This window comes from Caretta caretta, chromosome 7 (genome assembly GCF_965140235.1).
Source record: "Caretta caretta isolate rCarCar2 chromosome 7, rCarCar1.hap1, whole genome shotgun sequence".
Lineage (NCBI taxonomy): Eukaryota > Metazoa > Chordata > Testudines > Cheloniidae > Caretta > Caretta caretta.
The window spans coordinates 40789545-40810949 of NC_134212.1; the positions used below are offsets into that span (position 1 = coordinate 40789545).

At 44.0% G+C, this 21405-nt stretch overlaps 1 protein-coding gene across 18 annotated transcripts in view; it reads right to left on the reverse strand.

The window, feature by feature from the left end:
- Positions 1-21405, reverse strand: part of ATP2B2 (ATPase plasma membrane Ca2+ transporting 2) — a 748369-nt gene that overhangs the window by 222543 nt on the left and 504421 nt on the right. For all 18 annotated transcript variants that reach the window (XM_048858215.2, XM_048858209.2, XM_048858213.2 and 15 more), the window contains one exon: positions 13538-13735. In XM_048858215.2, the coding sequence (XP_048714172.1) occupies positions 13538-13735 (198 nt within the window). The remainder of the gene's footprint in view (positions 1-13537; positions 13736-21405) is intronic.

Consider the following 21405-nt stretch of genomic DNA (forward strand, 5'->3'; position numbering starts at 1 on the left):
AAGGCAATTCTCTATGTTTAATTTAGCGCCACTTGATATTTTCCATGAAACCAAGAAATAATTTCTTAGCCCTGGTCTACACTCGGAGTTGAGGTCAAATTTACCAGCATTAAATCAATTTAACCCTGCACCTGTCCACATGACGAAGCCCTTTTTTTCGACTTAAAGGACTTTTAAAATCGATTTCCTTACTCCACCCCCGACAAGGGGATTAGTGCTGAAATCGGCCTTGCTGGGTAGAATTTGGGGTACTGTGGACACAATTAGATGGTATTGGCCTCTGGGAACTATCCCATAGTGCTCCATTGTGACCTCTCTGGACAGCACTCTCAACTCAGATGCACTGGCCAGGTAGACAGGAAAAGGCCCGCAAACTTTTGAATTTCAATTTCCTGTTCGGCCAGCGTGGCCAGCTGCAGGTGACCATGCAGACCTCATCAGCAGAGGTGACCATGCAGAGCTCATCAGCAGAGGTGACCATGATGGAGTCCCAGAATCGCAAAAGAGCTCCAGCATGGACTGAACAGGAGGTACGGGATCTGATCGCTGTATGGGGAGAGGAATCCGTGCTATCAGAACTCCATTTCACTTTTCAAAATGCCAAAACATTTGTCAAAATCTCCCAGGGCATGAAGGACAAAGGCCATAACAGGGACCCCAAGCAGTGCCGAGTGAAACTTAAGGAGCTGAGGCAAGCCTACCAGAAAACCAGAGAGGCGAATGGCTGCTCCAGGTCAGAGCCCAAAACATGCCGCTTCTATGACGAGCGGCATGCCATTTCAGGGGGTTCAGCCACCACTACCCCAGCTGTGTTGTTTGACTCCTTCAATGGAGATGGAGGCAACACGGAAGCAGGTTTTGGAGACGAGGAAGATGATGATGATCAGGTTGTAGATAGCTCATAGCAAGCAAGCGGAGAAACCAGTTTTCCCGACAGCCAGGAACTGTTTCTCACCCTGGACCCAGAGCCAGTACCCCCCGGAACCCACCCAAGGCTGCCTCCCGGACCCGCCAGGCGGAGAAGGGACCTCTGGTGAGTGTACCTTTTAAAATACTATACATGGTTCAAAAGCAAGCATGTTTAATGATTAATTTGCCCTTGCATTCGTGGCTCTCCTGGATGTACTCCCAAAGCCTTTGCAAAAGGTTTCTTGGGAGGGAAGCCTTATTCCGTCCACCATGGTAGGACACTTTACCACTCCAGGCCAGTAGCACATACTCAGGAATCATTGTAGAACAAAGCATTGCAGTGTATGTTTGCTGGCGTTCAAACAACATCCGTTTTTTATCTCTCTGTGTTATCCTCAGGAGAGTGAGATCATTCATGGTCACCTGGTTGAAATAGCGTGCTTTTCTTAAGGGGACATTCAGAGGTGCCCATTCCTGCTGGGCTGTTTGCCTGGGCTAAACAGAAATGTCCCCGCTGTTAGCCATGGGGAGGGGGGAGAGACTAGCACAGTCCCTTTTTTTTCCTCCACCAGCTGCATGTGTTTCAAGGATCACAGGATCTTCTCCTTCCCAAAGGCTAGCGAAGATTAGAAGGTGAAAAAACCACACTCATGATGAAATGTTCTCACGCTGTCCTCCCACACTGACAGAGCACAGATGAATGCGTGGAGGCAGACAATGTCAGAGTGCAGGAAAGCACAAAATGACCGGGAGGAGAGGTGGCGGGCTGAAGAGAGGGCTGAAGCTGAAAGGTGGCAGCAGCGTGATGAGAGGAGGCAGGATTCAATGCTGAGGCTGCTGGAGGATCAAACTAATATGCTCCAGCATATGGTTGAGCCGCAGGAAAGGCAGCTGGAGCACAGACCGCCACTACAGCCCCTGTGTAACCAACTGCCCTCTTCCCCAAGTTCCATAGCCTCCTCACCCAGACACCCAAGAACACGGTGGGGGGGGCCTCCAGCCACTCCACCCCAGAGGATTGCCCAAGCAACACAAGGCTAGCATTCAATAAGGTTTAAAGTTTTAAACTTTTAAAGTGCTGTGTGGCATTGTCCTTCCCTCCTCCACCACCTGGTAGTTATCCCCCCTATTTGTGTGATGAATTAATAAAGAATGCATGAATGTGAAGCAACAAGGACTTTATTGCCTCTGCAAGCGGTGATCGAAGGGAGGAGGGGAGGGTGGTTAGCTTACAGGAAAGTAGACTGAACCAAGGGGCGGGGGATTTCATCAAGGAGAAACAAACAGAATTTTCACACCGTAGCCTGGCCAGTCATGAAACTGGTTTTCAAAGCTTCTCTGATGCGCACTGCGCCCTCCTGTGCTCTTCTAACCACCCTGGTGTCGCTGTGCGTAACCAGCAGCCAGGCAATTTGCCTCAACCTCCCACCCCACCATAAACGTCTCCCCCTTACTCTCACAGATATTGTGGAGCGCACAGCAAGCAGTAATAACAGTGGGAATATTGGTTTCGCTGAGGTCTGAGCGAGTCAGTAAATTGTGCCAGCGCGCTTTTAAACGTCCACATGCACATTCTACCACCATTCTGCACTTGCTCATCCTGTAGTTGAACAGCTCCTGACTACTGTCCAGGCTGCCTGTGTACGGCTTCATGAGCCATGGCATTAAGGGGTAGGCTGGGTCCCCAAGGATACATATAGGCATTTCAACACCCCAATGGTTATTTTCCGGTCTGGGAATAAAGTCCCTTCCTGCAGCTTTTGAAACAGACCAGAGTTCCTGAAGATGCGAGTGTCATGTACCTTTCCCAGCCATCCCACGATGATGTTGGTGAAACGTCCCTTGTGATCCACCAGTGCTTGCAGCACTATTGAAAAGTACCCCTTGCGGTTTATGTACTCGCCGGCTTGGTGCTCCGGTGCCATGATAGGGATATGGGTTCCCCTCTATGGCCCCACCACACTTAGGGAATCCCATTGCAGCAAAGCCATCCACTTTGACCTACACATTTCCCAGGGTCACTACCCTTGACATCAGCAGATCTTTGATTGTGTTGGCTACTTGCATCACAGCAGCCCCCACAATAGATTTGCCCACTCCAAATTGATTTCCGACTGACCGGTAGCTGTCTGGCGTTGCAAGCTTCCACAGGGCTATTGCCACTCGCTTCTCAACTGTGAGGGCTGCTCTCATCTTGGTATTATTGCGCCTCAGGGCAGGGGAAAGAAAGTCACAAAGTTCCATGAAAGTGCCCCTATGCATGCGAAAGTTTCACAGCCACTGGGAATCATCCCAGACCTGCAACACTATGCAGTCCCACCAGTTTGTGCCTGTTTCCCGGGCCCAGAATTGACATTCCAAGGCATGAACCTGCCCCATTAGCACCATGATGCCCACATTGCCAGGGCCCGTGCTTTGAGAGAAGTCTGTGTCCATGTCCTCATCATTCTCGTCACCGCGCTGACATCGACTACTCACCCAGTTTCACTTTGCCAAGTTCTGGTGCTGCATATACTGCTGGATAATGCGTGTGGTGTTTAATGTGCTCCTAATTGCCAAAGTGATCCAAGCGGGCTTCATACTTGCCGTGGTATGGCGTCTGCACAGAAAAAAGGCACGGAACGATTGTCTGCCGTTGCTCTGACGGAGGGAGGGGCGACTGACGACATGGCTTACAGGGTTGGCTTACAGGGAATTAAAATCAACAAAGGGGATGGCTTTGCGAGAAACAGAATGGCCCCCTCAAGGATAGATCTCAAAACCTCAAGGACAGAACTCAAAACTGGGTTTAGCAGGCCGTTGATTTCATGGAGGGAGGGAGGAGAAAATGAATACAAAACAAATCTGTTCTATTTCTTGTTTTGAGCCACTTCATCTATCTTTACACATCTTGCCGGCAGCAGACTGTGCAGTACGACCGCTCGCCATCGTCGTCTCCTGGGTGCTCGGCAGAAGACGGTGCAGTATGACTGCTGGCCATCGTCTTCTGCTGGCTGCAGATTAAAAGAAAGTGCACTGCCGGTAGGAATGAATTGCCATGAGACGAAACTTAAAAGGGTAATGACCTGGCTGAGTCACTCCCATGTTTGCCCAGGCGCCCCTGACCTCATCGACGTCGGTTAAAAGAGCACCCAGGAATACGACGACGACGGCTACCAGCCATACTGCACTGTATGCTGCCAAAAGGCAATAAACTGCTGCTATGTAGCAATGCAATACCGCGTCTGCCAGCACCCAGGAGACATATGGTGACGGTTAGCTGAGCGGGTTCCATGCTTGCTGTGGTATGGCGTCTGCACAGGTAACTCAAGAAAAAAGGCACAAAACAATTGTCTGCCCTTGCTTTCACGGAAGGAGGGAGGGAAGGGGGGCCTGACGATATGTACCCAGAACCACCCGTGACAATGTTTTAGCCCCATCGGGCACTGGGATTTCCACCCAGAATTCAAATGGGTGGCGGGGACTGTGGGAACTGTGGGATATCTACCCACAGTGCAACGCTCCGGAAGTCGACGGTTGCCTCAGTACTGTGGACGCACTCCACCGACTACATGCACTTAGAGCATTTGTGTGGGGACACACACAATCAACTGTATAAAAACGCTTTCTACAAAACCGACTTCTACAAATTCGACCTAATTTCGTAGTGTAGACATACCCTTAGATTATGGGAAGGCCTCTAATTTTACTTTATGCTGTCACCATTTAGTGGATAAGATACTTGAAGCATCTATTGATTTTCACTGTGCAAAAAGAATTATAACTTGCACATTAATTTAACATAGATGTAGAGTTCCTTCAGTATCTGCATAGTCTATAGAGGATTTGTATGCTGTGGAACCAGTAAAATGGGTCCTGAAGTTGGCACTGGTACTGGTGGGGTTCGACCAAAGAGTATGATATAAATATATGTTTGTGATTTAGGTAGTATTTTGGAACAACATTAATACTGGTCTTATAAAACAAAGAGAATATGGTTATTTTTAGGCAGTCAATACTTTCAAAAATAGAAGATTTAAAAGAAGAACAGATTAGAGTTTTATATAAAAGACAGACTTGAAGGTTAATTTCTTCAGTGTACCAATCTTAGTTACTCCATATTTGATTCGTTCATACACTGACCAATTATTACAGAATCATAGAAATGGGACCCCAAGAGGTCATTTAGTCCATGCCCCCACGAGGCAGGATTAAGTATACCTAGGCTATCCCTGAGAGATGTTTGTCTAACCTGTCCTTAGTCACCTCCAGCAACGGGGATATGACAAGCTCCCTTGGTAAGTTCCAGTGCTTACTTTTTTATTCTTACATTAATAAACTTCAGGAATTTGTTTTAATGGCTGGAGAACACTAAGTAATTTGCATCAGTCTCTGAAACTTTGATTCTCGAATCCTAGAATATGAGTTTGATCCCACAAGGTTCTGAGTACTCTGATCTCAATCCAGCAAACACTTAAACACATGTTTAATTTTAAGCATAAGTAGCCTCCTTTAGTTCAAGTGATTTAAAGTTTCCTCATGTTTTGAGAGCTATGCAATCGTTTTAGCAAAATTAAAATGCTACATACTACGGGAAAACCCTGTATGCTGATTGCCTGGGTGAAGAGAAGGTAATGCTCTATAAATTTGACTACTGTAATTTCAGTCTTAATTCACTTAAACACTTTGTGCATCAATTCCAACTACATGAACTGAAATTCCTTAGGGGATGCTCAGAATTCCCAGCTGTTTTATTTATTTGATGTTATTTAATCACAGGCTAAAGAAATGGCTCATTAATTACTGCCTTTACTTTTTTTCCCCTTCAACAACTCTCATTAACTCTTTATCCACTGGGACCTAATTTAACTTGTTTAAGGATGTCACATATGATGTCTTTATTGATAAAGGGGTCCTGGTTGACAAGGGCTCCAAGGTGCTAAGGTAATAAAAATTAATAATAATATATTCATGTTGGCAGATACTGCATGCATTCTAATACAGTATTTGGTTTTAATGAGCTTTTTTTCCAATGTCTGACTACATAGTATTGACATGTACATGTTGCCTAAATTACAAGTATTTGTTTCTTCAAGGTAGATGATGTGTTAGCTTACATGAGAATCGAGTCCAAGGCTTCCCCAGCAAGCATTTACAAAATTTAAGAATAAGTTGATTTCATCTGAGAAATGAAAACTCAGACAAACCATCAGAGAGAACAGAGTCCACAGAGAGTTTACTTCTTGGAAACATAATATAAGTTTGTAGTCTTAGCAATAACTATAGAAAAAGATCAATAAGAATTTGGTACTGGAGAAGTGAGAGACTTCAAAGGCCTGCCACCTGCAACTACTAAAGCAAATACATAACACATAAAGCATCAGGTGTTAGATTAAGTTTGTTGGTGTGGTTTTGGGGGAAGGGGAAAGTGGGGGTAGCCAAGGATAGGGAAAATTATACAATACATGGCCAGATTGTCCCTGGCATTTGTGTAGGTGCATAGTGGGGAGCCTTCTGTTCCCCTCCTCTCCCACACTCCCTGGTTGAGAGCTAGGGATTATCAAAGCCTCTGGATTTAGGGGAATGAATGGGAGTGTATGGCTCCCTCTGTAAAGCCTAGGGCATGATTCCTCCCCATTGGGGAGGAAGCTGGAGGATACAGGGCTATTTCCTTACAAACAAAGGAGAAAGCAGCCTGCACACGTCCCCTGCATGCCACGTAGTAGGGAAAATGAGCCTCCCAGAGCTTTCTCTGGGGCAGAACATTGTCAGCATGTGTTAAAGTCATGCCGGATAATGCTGGCTGTTTATTGCTGATTCTTTATGGCAGGATCATTTTAACTCCATCCTAGATATGAGGGAAGTAGAAGTGACTCTTTAGGCAGAGCGAACTGGGGACTAGGACAGAAATGATTGTGCATGGACCCCAAGATCAGACAAGATTGATGTGAAAGCTTGTTTGAGTCACAAATATAACTAAAGCCCCCAGAAGTGGGTATATATTTGGACCAAATGTAGTGTGACTGTAGACACTGCTCAGAGCAGTGTGCAAACTTCATTTCCTTGCACATACAAAATGCAGAGAAGTGAGTAAAAACCTCGATTTAGTCCCTGGATTTTTACCAGACTATGTGACATTGCTGATTTTTCCCTTGATGCCTCTATTCTCCTCTATCTACTACCCCACAAATCTCTGAAATGTGCTCTTGTGGCAGAAAACTCAGAGCAAAGACCTTTCCCATAAACTAGCTGGCCTGCAAAGGAGAAAATAAAACCACTGACTTCTGAATTAAGGAAACCAAAATGTCAGCCATGAAAAGACACTTCCCTAATAGAACTCTGAAATGTCTGGAAGGAATGATGCATCATTAATTTTCTACTGTTCTAAAAATCCTTCTCTTAGTATTAGTACTGTGACGGGGCAAGGCCAGATGGCTATTGAAAAGTAGTGGGAGATAGATATATTAGCTCCAGGCTAAACAAATCCCTAATACCAGGATAAGTGAAATGGCAGCTGCTCCAGGTCAATTAAGACACCTGGGGCCAATTAAGAACTTTCCAGAAGGCAGGGAGAAGGCTAGGTGGATTGGGACACCTGAAGCCAATCAGGGACTGGCTGAAACTAGTTAAAAGCCTCCCAGTTAGTCAGGTGGGTGTGCATGTCAGGAGCTGTGGGAGGAAGTTGTGCTGTTGGAGAGACTGAGTGGTACACACCATATCAGGCACAAGGAAGGAGGCCCTGAGGTAAGGGTGAAGTGGAGCTTGAGGAAGTGAGGGCTGCTATGGGGGAAGTAGCCCAGGGAATTGTACATGTTATCTTTCTAAAAGCTCAGCTACCATTGCTGATACTATTAGGGTCTCTGGGCTGGAGCCCGGAGTAGACGGTGGGCCTGGGCTCCTCCCCGACCTTTGCCCCCTGATTAATCACTGAGACTGGGAGACAACAGAGACTGTGCAAGGAAGGATAACTTCTCCTCATCTCCCTCACTGGGTTATGATGAAAATGGCTCAGTAGACTGTGACCCTTGTCTCTAGAGAGAGAAGGGTTATGTGGAGGGTCACAGTGAGCCTCTGAGACTAGCGAAATCGCCAGGAAACGTGGGACCCACGGAGGCAAGGACAGAGCTTTGTCACAATACCTATAACATGTACAGGGAAGTCCCGGTATCCATTGTACTTCCACTGTATTATACTGTATTTCATACTCACTGAAGCCCAGCCAAGTGTCTGCCACAACTGTTATGCCCCTGCAGACCTAGCGTCAAAGCTTGGAGGGAACAGGATTTCACTTACACAAACTGATTCGGACCTATACAAAATGTTGTACTCCAGTTCAGTTGAAGAATTGGATGGAGTTTCAGACCTGCCTGAATTTCAGCCCAAAACATTCACTCACCCCTAATAAAAGGCCATCGGTAGCCTGTTGGTTTTCGAATTATTGCCTTGAGCAGACAGTTGTACTTATGGCTGCTCTATAGGACTCCCCATGTTCCTTAATTCCATGGGAATCATAACATGACAAACCCTTTCAAAAACTACCACGGTACCCTTAACTTTACACATAGAAACATGTTCAATTACAAATTCAACAAGGGAGGCGAGGAGCATTAATGTCAGTTACAGCACAATCATGAGAGCTGGTTGGGCGTTTTCTGTTGGAAATATTTTGACTGAGAATGGAGTTTCCATTAAAAATCAACATTTTCCTGCAGAAAATTTCAATTTTTCATCAGGAACCATTAAAAAGAAAAGTATATTGTTTTGGATCAATTTGATCCAAACTGAAATATTAGTTTGTTAAACTGACCCGGAACATTTTGTTTTGTGTCAATTCAACATTAAAACTGTATTTTCCTGTGGTGGTGCATTTTGGGAGCTGTCTAATGCCTCCATTCCCTCCTATTGGCCGTGATCCCTGGCTGGTCTACAACTTCCATGATGCAAAACTGACTGAGTAGTGTGGTGCATCATGGGAGTCATATGCTTACAGGTTCATTATGGAAGATGTAGTCTGGCCAGGGAGCCCAGTCCATAGGAATAATGAAGGCATCAGGCACCCAAACTACTACTCCCATTTCCAAAAATAAATAAATAAGTTGGTTTGGAATCTTTCATCCTGTGAAAAATTTAAATATTTCACTTTTTTTGCCCCAACTCAGAACAAAAATGAATGTTGAAATAGGATTTCCTACTGGACAGAAACTCTGTTTCTCACAGCTTTTGTAGTTCCTGTTGCTTTCAGACAATGCCCATTTCAATTACTACATTAAGTTACTGGGAAGGTTCAGTAGAGGAGTAAAACTTGGATCCTTGTTCTGCTTGGGGGTGTCTGATCCATTATCCTAGTCACTGATTATAAAATCCTTGTTACACCTATTGCTCTTTGGAAAGCATTGCCCAGGGAATCTCAGGAAAATGAGGGCAGCCAATTGACAGAACACAGGTAAAGGGGACTTCTAAAAGCTCCATACAATAAGAAAAATGGCGCAATGATGTTTTCCATGTTGTTAGAGCAATAGTCCCTAGGCAAATCAAATGTAATTGACAAGTACCATAGAAAACTGACGCAGGTATTTAATCATCTTCACATGACAGCTAGTGCAGCAGGAACCACCACTTTGCAAACATACTCATCTTACCACGTAGCTTGGCATGTCCTTGTGTGATATGACCCACGGTTCAGTTCAAGAAACAAGCACATTAATTTGTCAATAGAGTGGTTAAGGCCCTTTGTTTTTGGCTTTTACCAAAAACCTTCCTAAAAATTCCCAGATTTTGAAAACACCAGATTTTTGCCATTTCTACCCGGATTTTATACCTGCTCAAGCTCTCCAGACCCGTCTCCCCACTCTGTCTCCCCATCTCCCCTGGCTACCTTAGTGTGCTTGTGCAGAGGAGAACTGCCAGTTGGTGCCTGCTGCAGCTGCACAGTGGGGGAGCAAGATAATCAGGGAGCCTGCCAAGACCACCAACTACTGCAGCGATGGGCCACAGGGATAAGGAGGCTGCACCCATGAGTTTAGACCCCCCTCCTGACCCATTTCCCTTCCCCCCTCCAAGGGCTTGGCACCCCATTTTATCCCCATGCATGCCAAGGACCCCTTCTCTCTACTCCCTCTTCCCCTATGAGTATCCGGACCCAGGACCCCCCTTCCCCTGTGAGTGCTGGGAACCCATTCCACTCCTCCCTGTGAATGCAGGGCACCCCCACAAATCCCCACTCCTGTGAATAGCTGGGCCTGGGAACGTGTCACTGCCTGGAGAGAAGCCCCCGTCTGTCTCACTTGCCAGTCAGAATCCCTTCCTGTGCCCGGGCCGGGAACAGTCACTCCAATCCGCCAGTGGCACTGGGGAGTGGAGCTGAGTTGCAGTGCGGAGGGTCCCCCTGCTGCTGACAGGTCTCTGCCTCAGTGACTGGGATCTGATCTCTCCTGGCTCCCAGCCTCTGTGGCCCACCTCTGTGACAAGACAGATGGTTTGTGGATGGGGGTTCTGTTGAAGTACTATTCCTTGCTTATGCTCCTTGATCTCTTTCCTGTGACACCAAGCCATCCTTGCATATGACTGCATTTCTGAAAATAACTGTTTTAACAAGGAGTTTTATTTTTTATTTTTGTAATGGAGATGAGAAATAACAGTTTCATAAACAATAAACTCTTACTTTTCTCTATTGATTGCTTTTCTTCTGTCCTCCTGCTCCCCAATAATAACCCTGATATTACCCCGCAAACTGTGAAGTTAATTTTTTGCATTGATTTTCATCCATTCTTTAGTTTTTGAAATAAACATAGATAAAAATCCTTGGGAAAAAATAAAAATAAAAACTGGAAATGAAGGGGCCTTAACTAGGTTATAACAATATTTTTTTAAAAGACCTCATAGGTTCTTTTTACTCAACACCTAATAAAGAGACAAATTATGCTTTAAATCTCCAGCTAACATGTTTTTAAAAATGGCTGCTCTTGTCCACAGTAAGAGCAAAATCATGTTTAACATGTTAGTTGTTTATTTATATGACTTTATATAAGTCCAGTAATTTGAGACATCCCCCCTGAAAAGAAATTTCCCCTCATTTTTAAATGTCTGAAGGAAAAAGGGATGCCTTACAACATACTTTAAAGGTCAGATTAATACACTTTTACTAACATGATACATTTTCCCCATGTAAACGTAATGTCACAGGGTCAGGCCAGATGGCTAGAGGAGAGTGATCCTATTGGGATCCGGTACAGGAGAGTGATAGAAGGCAGATATATTAGTCCCAGATTATGCAGGTCCATTTTCCCTGGGTAAGGTAACAGGGACAGTTCCAGAACAAGAAGGAATTTGTTGGAACAAATTCAAGCAGGCAGGCTGATTAGGACACCTGGAATTAATTAAGAAGCTGCTAGAATCAGTGAGGGCAGGCTGACTAATCAGGGCACCTGAGTTTAAAAAAGACCTCACTTCAGTTTGTGGCATGCGTGCGAGGAGCTGGGAGCAAGAGGTGCTAGGAACTGAGAGTGAGAAGGCGTACTGCTGGAGAACTGAGGAGAATAAGCATTATCAGACACCAGGAGGAAGATCCTGTTGTGAGGATAAAGATGATATTGGGAGGAGGCCACGGGGAAGTAGCCCGGGGAGTTGTAGCTGTCGTGAAAGCTGTTCCAGGAGGCACTTTAGACAGCTGCAGTCCACAGGGCCCTGGGCTGGAACCTGGAATAGAAGGTGGGCCCGGGTTCCCCCCAAATCCTCCTAACTCCTGGTCAGAACCAGGAGGAGTTGACCTGGACTGTGGGTTCCACCAGAGGGGAAGGTCTCTAGGCTGTTCTCTGACCCACATGGTGGATCAGCAGAAACTGCGGGGATTGTTCTCCTTTCTTTTTCCCATGCTGGCCAGTGATGAGGTTAGCTGAGTGACCAGCAGGTTTGAGCCACTAGTAAAAGTGGCCAAACTGAGGGCTGCCGTGAATCTCTGAGGCAAGCAAATCCACCAATAAGCGCAGGACCCACTAAGGCAGAGAGGAACTTTGTCACGGTAGCCAGATCCTTCTAACAAAATGTTACTAACAACCTAGGGAAGGCAAACATGTTAAAGAACACTTAAATCAAATACTGTTATGGTAAAACATGAACCCATTTCCCCATGCTGTGTTGCTGAGTTTTCCAGCATATCTTCTGTGTCTCAGACATGTGACTGATTCCCATGGGAATCCCGAACATTTTAAATACAGTATCAAAGCAAAATTCATAGCTTGATGGCACACAACAAAAAAAAATCAGTCATAAGTGTATTTTCAAAGATTTTTTTCTTCATAAATTACAAATAAAAATGGGGCCCTAGTCTGCAAATCCTTACTCAAGCAAGTAAAGGCTGCTCATGCGAATAAAGGGTTTGCAGGATCGAATCCTAGTTTTATATATCCTTCATACAAGCAACATCACAATGTCAAACTATACAGCAATAGTATTAAAAATGCAAAAAACCCTTTAATATCTGTTTCAGTTGGGAAAGAAATTTATCTAACTTCTTTCTCACCTAGGACTCAAACTGCACTCCCATTAAAGTCACTGGCAAAACTGCCAAAGATTCCAGAAAGAGCAGACCATTAGTATGCAACAAGGATATCTCGTTATATATAAAGGAATAATAAATGATAAAAATATGTACATAGTGTATAGTACACTGTATATATGCATGTGAATGGAAAAGAAAGAAAGGTCTTTAAGGAATGTAGCCAAAGGACAGTGAAACAAATGAAACAGCATTTCTAGACTATATTTAGAGGAAGACATTCTTCATACATTTGCCAAGTCATTCACAAAATTTTACAAAGCATGTCTCATGTAGCTCCACTGGTCTATGAGAGAACTGAAAAAAACCCAAAACAAAACAAAAAAACCGTGGATCATTTGCCTGACATGGTAGTTTGGAAATGTGGAGGGGACCCACTCTCTTATGTATGAGAATTAGAGAGAATTCTCCAGACACACAAACAATTTAAAACTTTCTACCAATACCACAGTAGGACACTGCAGTACAAGATCTGTAGGTAAAGCATGGGATCATGACATAGTCCCTCTCATTTCTCTTTGAATTAGGCTTATTGAGAGCTTAATGGCCAAAAGATTTTTAAAAAGTAGCATTAGAGAAGGTCAGTGAGTGAATGATTAATTGGTCAGATCTTCAGCTAGTGTAAATTGTCATAGCTCAATTCACTAGCTGAGGATCTGCCCCTATGGATCTATGCTGGATGATAAGACATAACTGGTACATAAACTGATTACATGCTCCTTCTGTATTATTTGGTAAATGGTCTTCCAAGATGAGTAAATGCATAAACTAAAGCTGAGCTCAAATGGCCATGACAGAGAATTTAAAAGACATTTTCAAAGAAGCTTTATAAGAAAGTTAGGATTTTTCCTTAAATATTTTAATGCATGTCTTGGGATTCAGCAACTTCTTACAGCTCTGCAAGAAAAATGCAAGTTCATGTATCCTTAGAAAAATGTTATCTCTCAGATTTTAAGTAATAGTCCTAGGAGTTAGAAGAAAACAAAAATGCTGACCTAAAAAAAAAATCTCATGTTAGTATCATAGGAAGACAAACAAACAAAACATTTAACTCAACACCAGTGAAATTTACAGATAAGTATAAACTGTTTTTACCTTCATTCCCTTCTCCAGGCGGCTGATAAAATGAGAGCCCCAGAGATATGATGGCTGCAATTTCCAAGATTATAAGAGTCACATCCTGTAGCGCTTCCCAAACTAGCTGTAAGAAAGTTTTTGGCTTCTTTGGAGGTATAAAGTTTTGCCCAAAAATAAGCTTTCTTTTTTCTAGATCTGCAGCAGTGCCAGGTAATCCTGTGAACAAATTAAAAACAATTGATTCAAGTGCCATGGAAACAAAAAAATGCCCAAATATATTAGTATTCAAATAAACTGAATTTTCAAAGTAGACTTGCAAGCTTTATCACCTATGGCATATTAGACAGGATAGCAGATTTGCCACTTTTAAACTTTTCGTTTTGCAAAATAGTTCTTTTGTCCCTGTATTCTGAGCAGAGGCCTAAAACATGTTTTCAGAAACTTTTAAGGACACATTATTTAAATAAAACCCCTTACTGTCAGTTATTAATTATATAGTACCCCAAAGTAGTATGTTTACTTTTACGAGATCTAAATATATACAATGGTTTGAAAAGTGAACAATTTTTTAAAAAGTAGATTGTAGAGAGTGCCATCAAATATAATGGGCAAGGCTGGGACATCTAATGGCAGCTTTGGGACAGCTGCCAAAGGGTACAAATCTTGGTGCTGAGCTCAGGTCCTCACTGCACAGGCCCACAGGAGAGAAGCAGTGTGCTAAACTTCTGGAGGAACCTTCTTGCAACATTTCCAGTAACAGTTCTGGCCATGCACTAAGCATTTGGGTGAGCTGTGTCCAGCCCTTCTTGGCTGAAAGAAGAGTCACAGTGCCACTGGATGTTGGGTGTATAGGAAGTAAAGATGGAAAAGTGGAGAACAACCAGAAATATATGTTTGCAGGAGACCCAATTTAAAAACGCTTCTGTTGCATGCGTGCGTATTTGTGCGGATATGTTTCTGGCTTGGGTTTGAATGATTGTCCAATTCAGTTGATCACCTTGCTGTTGGAGTGTGTTCCTCCTAGCTTTTCCCAAAAGGAAGGTTTACAAATTCCCTTCCTCATATGTGGCCTTTTACTTAGACTTTAATTATGTACCTTTTAACTTGTCATACAGGAATGTTGGACTATCAAGGTTCCTTCTCCACTCTGAACTCTAGGGTACAGACCTGGGGACCTGCATGAAAAACCTCCTAAGCCTATCTTTACCAGCTTAGGTTAAAACTTCCCCAAGGTACAAACTATTTTACCTTTTGTCCCTGGACTTTATTGCTGCCACCACCAAGAGTCTAACAAATATAACAGGGAAAGAGCCCACTTGGAAACATCTTTCCCCCCCAAAATCCCCCCAAGCCCTACACCCCCTTTCCTGGGGAAGGCTTGATAAAAATCCTCACCAATTTGCATAGGTGAACACAGACCCAAACCCTTGGATCTGAAGAACAATGAAAAAGCAATCAGGTTCTTAAAATAAGACTTTTAATTAAAGAAAAAATAAAAGAATCACCTCTGTAAAATTAGGATGGTAAATACCTTACAGGGTAATCAGATTCAAAACATAGAGAATCTCTCTAGTTACAAAAAGACACAAACAGGAATATACATTCCATTCAGCACAACTTATTTTATCAGCCATTTAAACAAAACAGAATCTAACGCATATCTAACTAGATTGCTTATTGACTTTTTACAGGAGTTCTGACCTGCATTCCTGCTCTGGTCCTGAAAAAAACAACACACAGACAGAGACAACCCTTTGCCCCCCCCCCCCTCAGCTTTGAAAGTATCTTGTCTCCTCATTGGTCATTTTGGTCAGGTGCCAGCGAGATTGTCTCACCTTCTTAACCCTTTACAGGTGAAAGGGTTTCTCCTCTGGCCAGGAGAGATTTAAAGGTGTTTAAGCTTCCCTTTATATTTATGACATGGACAATATGTACCAGAGACTTTTATACACAGAGTAGGAAATTTTATCGGAACCTGAGTGTTGCTAGAATTTTTATTACAAAAGCCATTATTTTCCCACAAATGCTTGCAAATCTTAGAAATTAAATGCTTTCCCATAAACCCCAGATACTGCTCTCAAAAGCATGCTGCATTGTATACTCTGATGGATTTGATGCAGTCTGTCAAGAAATTATATGGGATACCAATTGGATTTATCAATACATTGAAATTTAAATTCAACTGCCACCCTTTAATGCAATCACCAAGATAAATATACAAACAACTTTCTTCAGGTTTAACACTAAGCCAGAACAGCGAAGGTTTAATTAGACTGACAGAGTGGACCACAGGGTATTACTAACAAACCTATAGTAGAGGCCTCAGCAATACAGCGGTTCCAATCATTGCTCTTCAGCAGAACTCAGAAGAGCAATAGATAATTGCTCCTCCTTTCCAAGACCCTTGTCCATAGGGTCCTTTATCTCTGCAGCTCTACAATATTGACATGAGACAACTGGAAGAGATAGGTTTCAGAGTAACAGCCGTGTTAGTCTGTATTCGCAAAAAGAAAAGGAGTACTTGTGGCACCTTAGAGACTAACCAATTTATTTGAGCATAAGCTTTCATCAGCTACAGCTCACTTCATCGGATGCATACTGTGGAAAGTACAGAAGATCTTTTTATACACAGAAACCATGAAAAAATGGGTGTTTACCACTACAAAAGGTTTTCTCTCCCCCCACCCCACTCTCCTGCTGGTAATAGCTTATCTAAAGTGATCACTCTCCTTACAATGTGTATGATAATCAAGTTGGGCCATTTTCAGCACAAATCCAGGTTTTCTCCCCACCCCCCCACAAACCCACTCTAGGTAATAGCTTATCTAAAGTGATCACTCTCCTTACAATGACAGGTTTCAGAGTAACAGCCGTGTTAGTCTGTATTCGCAAAAAGAAAAGGAGGACGTGTGGCACCTTAGAGACTAACCCATTTATTTGAGCATGAGCTTTCGTGAGCTACAGCTCACTTCATCGGATGCATACCATGGAAACTGCAGCAGACTTTATATACACACAGAGATCATGAAACAATACCTCCTCCCACCCCACTGTCCTGCTGGTAATAGCTTATCTAAAGTGATCATCAAGTTGGGCCATTTCCAGCACAAATCCAGGTTTTCTCACCCTCCACCCCCCCACACACAAACTCACTCTCCTGCTGGTAATAGCCCATCCAAAGTGACAACTCTCTACACAATGTGCATGATAATCAAGGTGGGCCATTTCCTGCACAAATCCAGGTTCTCTCACCCCCTCACCCCCCTCCAAAAAACACACACACATAAACTCACTCTCCTGCTGGTAATAGCCCATCCAAAGTGACCACTCTCCCTACAATGTGCATGGTAATCAAGGTGGGCCATGTCCAGCACAAATCCAGGTTTTCTCACCGCCCCCCACCCCCATACACACACAAACTCACTCTCCTGCTGGTAATAGCTCATCCAAAGTGACCACTCTCCCTACAATGTGCATGGTAATCAAGGTGGGCCATGTCCAGCACAAATCCAGGCTTTCTCACCCCCCCCCCCCTTTTTTTTTCCCAGGGACACACACACACACACACACACAAACTCACTCTCCTGCTTGATTATCATGCACATTGTAGGGAGAGTGGTCACTTTGAATGAGCTATTACCAGCAGGATAGTGAGTTTGTGTGTGTGTGTGTTTTGGAGCCACATTATTCCCCCCCCCCCCCCCCGACGTTCTTGTTAAACCCTGGATTTGTGCTGGAAATGGTCCACCTCGATTATCATACACATTGTAAGGAGAGTGATCACTTTAGATAAGCTATTACCAGCAGGAGAGTGGGGTGGGGGGAGAGAAAACCTTTTGTAGTGGTAAACACCCATTTTTTCATGGTTTCTGTGTATAAAAAGATCTTCTGTACTTTCCACAGTATGCATCCGATGAAGTGAGCTGTAGCTTTGCTCAAAAAAAAAAAAAAAAAAGCTTATGCTCAAATAAATTGGATAGTCTCCAAGGTGCCACAAGTACTCCTTTTCTTTTTTCTGGAAGAGATAGTGAGACACCATGGGCTTATCCGGTCACAATATGCTGATTACTCTCAACTATATATTTTATTCTCAACTGAAGCAGCCAGTGCCACTACTAAAATGTCAGAATGTCTAAATTATCTCTGGGATGAAGAGAAGCTGGAGCAAGCCAAATCCAGGCAAGAGCAAAGTAATGCTTGTCAGAAAGGGAAAATACTTGGAAGAGCTGGGCAAGATGTCTTTACCTTCTATCAAATGCATACAGTCTCCATTCACCGAAGTGCAAAGCCCCTGGACCTGGCTGGTCTCCTCGGTAAGTTCAGATGACCAAGTAACATCAGTTTTTAAAAATGTCTTCTTTCACGTCAAGCTTACTAGGCAACTTTGTTCCTTCCTCCCGGATGAGACCCTGGCCCCAGTGATTGGTACATTTATCACTTCTATGATGGATTACTGTAGTTTATTGTATCTGAAGCTGAATGTGAAAAAAAAAATACACAGGCTCCAGCTGGTACAGACTGCTGCCTGCCTTCTCCATGGCTCAGACCCCAGTGACCACATCACACAATGTGCAAGTCTGCCCACCAGCTCCTGGGCTGTTTCTGATGCCAGTTTAAGGCCTTGGTCCTAATTTTCAAAGCAATTAATGGATCAAGCCTCTGCTACATCAAAGTCCAAACATCAATCTATGAACCACCATGACAGCTGTGCTCCTCTGAAACAATGCAGATCCCAAAGCCCAAGAAGCAGCACATAACAGCTGAGGACAAAGCATCTTCTGTTGAAGGGTCTGGCTACGGAACAATCTTCCAGAGGAGATCAGGTGAATCCAAAGTTTGGCCACCTTTAGGGAATGTTGCACAACCTTCCTCTTTGAGAAAGCCCTTCCACTATAAGTGACAAAATTCAAACACCCCTTTTATTCCCAAAACCTTCACATCTCTGCACATTCTCTTCCCACTGCCCCAAAAAAACCTACCCGAAGCAGAATTCTAACCCCATGAAAAGAGAAGTGCCAGAGACTCCATGAAGTCCACTAGGAACCTTGCTGTTGCTACGGATTTTATGTGGAGAGCTCTCAGATATTATGGTGATGGCAGTACAAAACTCTAAGATAGACAGACTTTAAAGGGATCCTCAGTGAGGAAACTCACGCTGGATTGGGAAAGGGGATGGAAGTAGTGCCTGAAAAAGAAAAATCATTTTGTCCACAATAAGGAGTATTTACAAGCTTCACTTGGCCAGCTACAGCAGGATAGAAAAAAAACTGAGTGGAGAAGGTAAACAATTATTCATTCAACAGGATAAAATGAAAGTTTTAAATACTAAGGAAAGTAACTACAGCTCTAGCAAATTGAGACTTTCCATTAAAGATAGTGTCCAGCGTCAATTATATTGGCACATAAACAGTGAAGTCATCACTTCCCACGATAATACACTTGTGTGAACATTATTGTCAAGATTCTCATACCAAAGATACCTGCCAAGCTCATATGTTAATGAGCAGGTTGGCACACAAACACATCATAAGTACTTAGAGTTTATAAATGAATAGCCTACAAAGCAAAGGGGATCCAGACACTAGGACTGACTCCTGAGAGGAAAGACAGCCATATCTCAGAGACACGAGTAGGCTGGATCTCAGACACTGCAAGGCTAAGAACCAGACCAAGACTGAAAACAGGCAGCTTTTTACTTGACTCAACTTGATCTTCAAATTTATGCCTTATCAAATTTAACTGATAGCCAGCTGGAACCTAGAATTATTTTTTTATTTCTTTTAAATGAATCTTGCTTTCTTAAAGATGCATGGTCTTAGAGTAATTACTACACTCCATTCTCAGAGACAAAGAAAACAAATTGCTAGAAACCCTTGGCCTAAGGCATAGGGCAATATTCCAAAGAGCTATTAGTGCAGCCATGTCAGTAAGGTAAAGCAAACAAGCATAGTAATGAAGGAAGATAGGAAAAGGGGACTGAAGGCTGTGACGGAATGGTAACTGTATTATACTCTACTGACAGTAGGTGGCATTGTGTATAACATACAGTAGACCACCAGTTAGAAGTTAGGAACACCAGAGTTAAGAACTGACCTGTCAACCACACACCTCATTTGAAACTGGAAGTAAGCAATCAAGCAGCAGCAGAGACAAAAGTAAGCCAGTACAGTACTGTGTTAAGCATAAACTACTAAAAAAATAAAGGGAAAGTTTAAAAAAATGATTTGACAAGGTAAGGAAACTTTCTGTGCTTGTTTCGTTTAAATTAAGATGGTTAAAAGCAGCATTTTTCTTCTGCATAGTAACGTTTCAAAGCTGTATTAAGTCAATGTTCAGTTGTAAACTTTTGAAAGAACAACCATAACATTTTGTTCAGAGTTACGAACATCTCCACTCCCCAGGTGTTCCTAACTCTGAGGTTCTACTGTGCCTTATTTAAGCTAAGCTCAGCCATACCTGGCACCACATCTCTGGTGTATCTCTTTGCCAAGGAGACACTCCTCCGTCACTTGCTTTCCCCTACCCTCACTCACTCATTTTCACCGGGCTAGGGAGGGTCCCTTTTCGATCGGGTGTTTGTTTGAAAACTGGACACCCAGCAACCCTTGGTACAGGAGCCTGACCTGCTGTTAGCAGCCCGACAACCAACAGGTGTGGGCACACTATGGTCCGTGGCCCGGATCCGGCCCACCAGCTGTTTTAATCCGGCCCTCGAGCTCCTGCTGGGGAGCGGGGTCTGGGGCTTACCTTGCTCCAGTGCTCCAGCAGGGTCGAGGGCTGCTCCACGCGGCTCCTGCAAGCAGCAGCATGCCCCTCCCCAGCTCCTATGTGTAGGGGCAGCCAGGGACTCCACTCTGCACGCTGCTCCTGCCCCAAGTGCCTCCCCCACAGCTCCCATTAGCTGGGAACCGTGGTCAATAGGAGCTAGGGGCGGTGCCTGTGGATGGGGCAGTGTGCAGAGCTACCTGGCCCCAACTCCACTTCCAAGCCGGAAAAGGGACATGCTGCTGTTTCCAGGAACGCTTGAAGTAAGTGCTGCCCAGAGCCTGCACCCCTGTGCCCCAAACCCCTGCCCCAGCCCTGATCTCCCTCCTGTCCTCCGAACCCCTCAATTCCAGCCCGGAGCACCCTCCTCCACCCCAAACCCATCATCCCCAACCCCACCCCAGAGCCTGCACCCCCCAGCTGGAACCCCCCCCATGCCCCAACCTCCTGCCCCAGCCCTGATCCCCCTCGGTCCCAACCTGGAGCACCCTCCTTCACTCCAGAGCCTACAATCCCAGCCAGAGCCCAAACCCCTTCCCACAACCCAGCCGGGAGCCCCCTCCCGCACCCTGAACTCCCATTTCTGGCCTCACCCTGGAGCCTGCACCCCCAACCAGAGCCCTCACCCCCTCCTGCACCCCAACCCCAATTTGAGCATTCATGGCCCGCCATACAATTTCTATTCCCAGATGTGGCCCTCGGGCCAAAAAGTTTGCCCACCCCTGGTGTAAAAGTTGTACCCGACAAAGATTCTGCAAAAGAAATCAATTAAAGGAGATGTAAATTTTAATAGACCTCATGATCTATACGTTATTGGCATAAGAAGAGGGCATTTAATATTATATTCTGTAATGTGATTTTTTTTTACATGTATTACGTTCACTTGCTTTTATAAAGCATGAAATATCCAGGATAATTTTTGCATTAAACTGTTTTTTTTTAAATAAAATTTTTTTTTATCAATAAGTTATTCAACACTTTTTTCTTGATCCAAGTGTTTTGGAAAGGAAATTCTTTGGACACATTTACAAACCGCACAGTTATGGTTCAGAAATGTTGTGACAAATTATCACAGTGTGATTCTCTGGCATGACAATATTTTCAAAAGCTTTCAGCCTCTA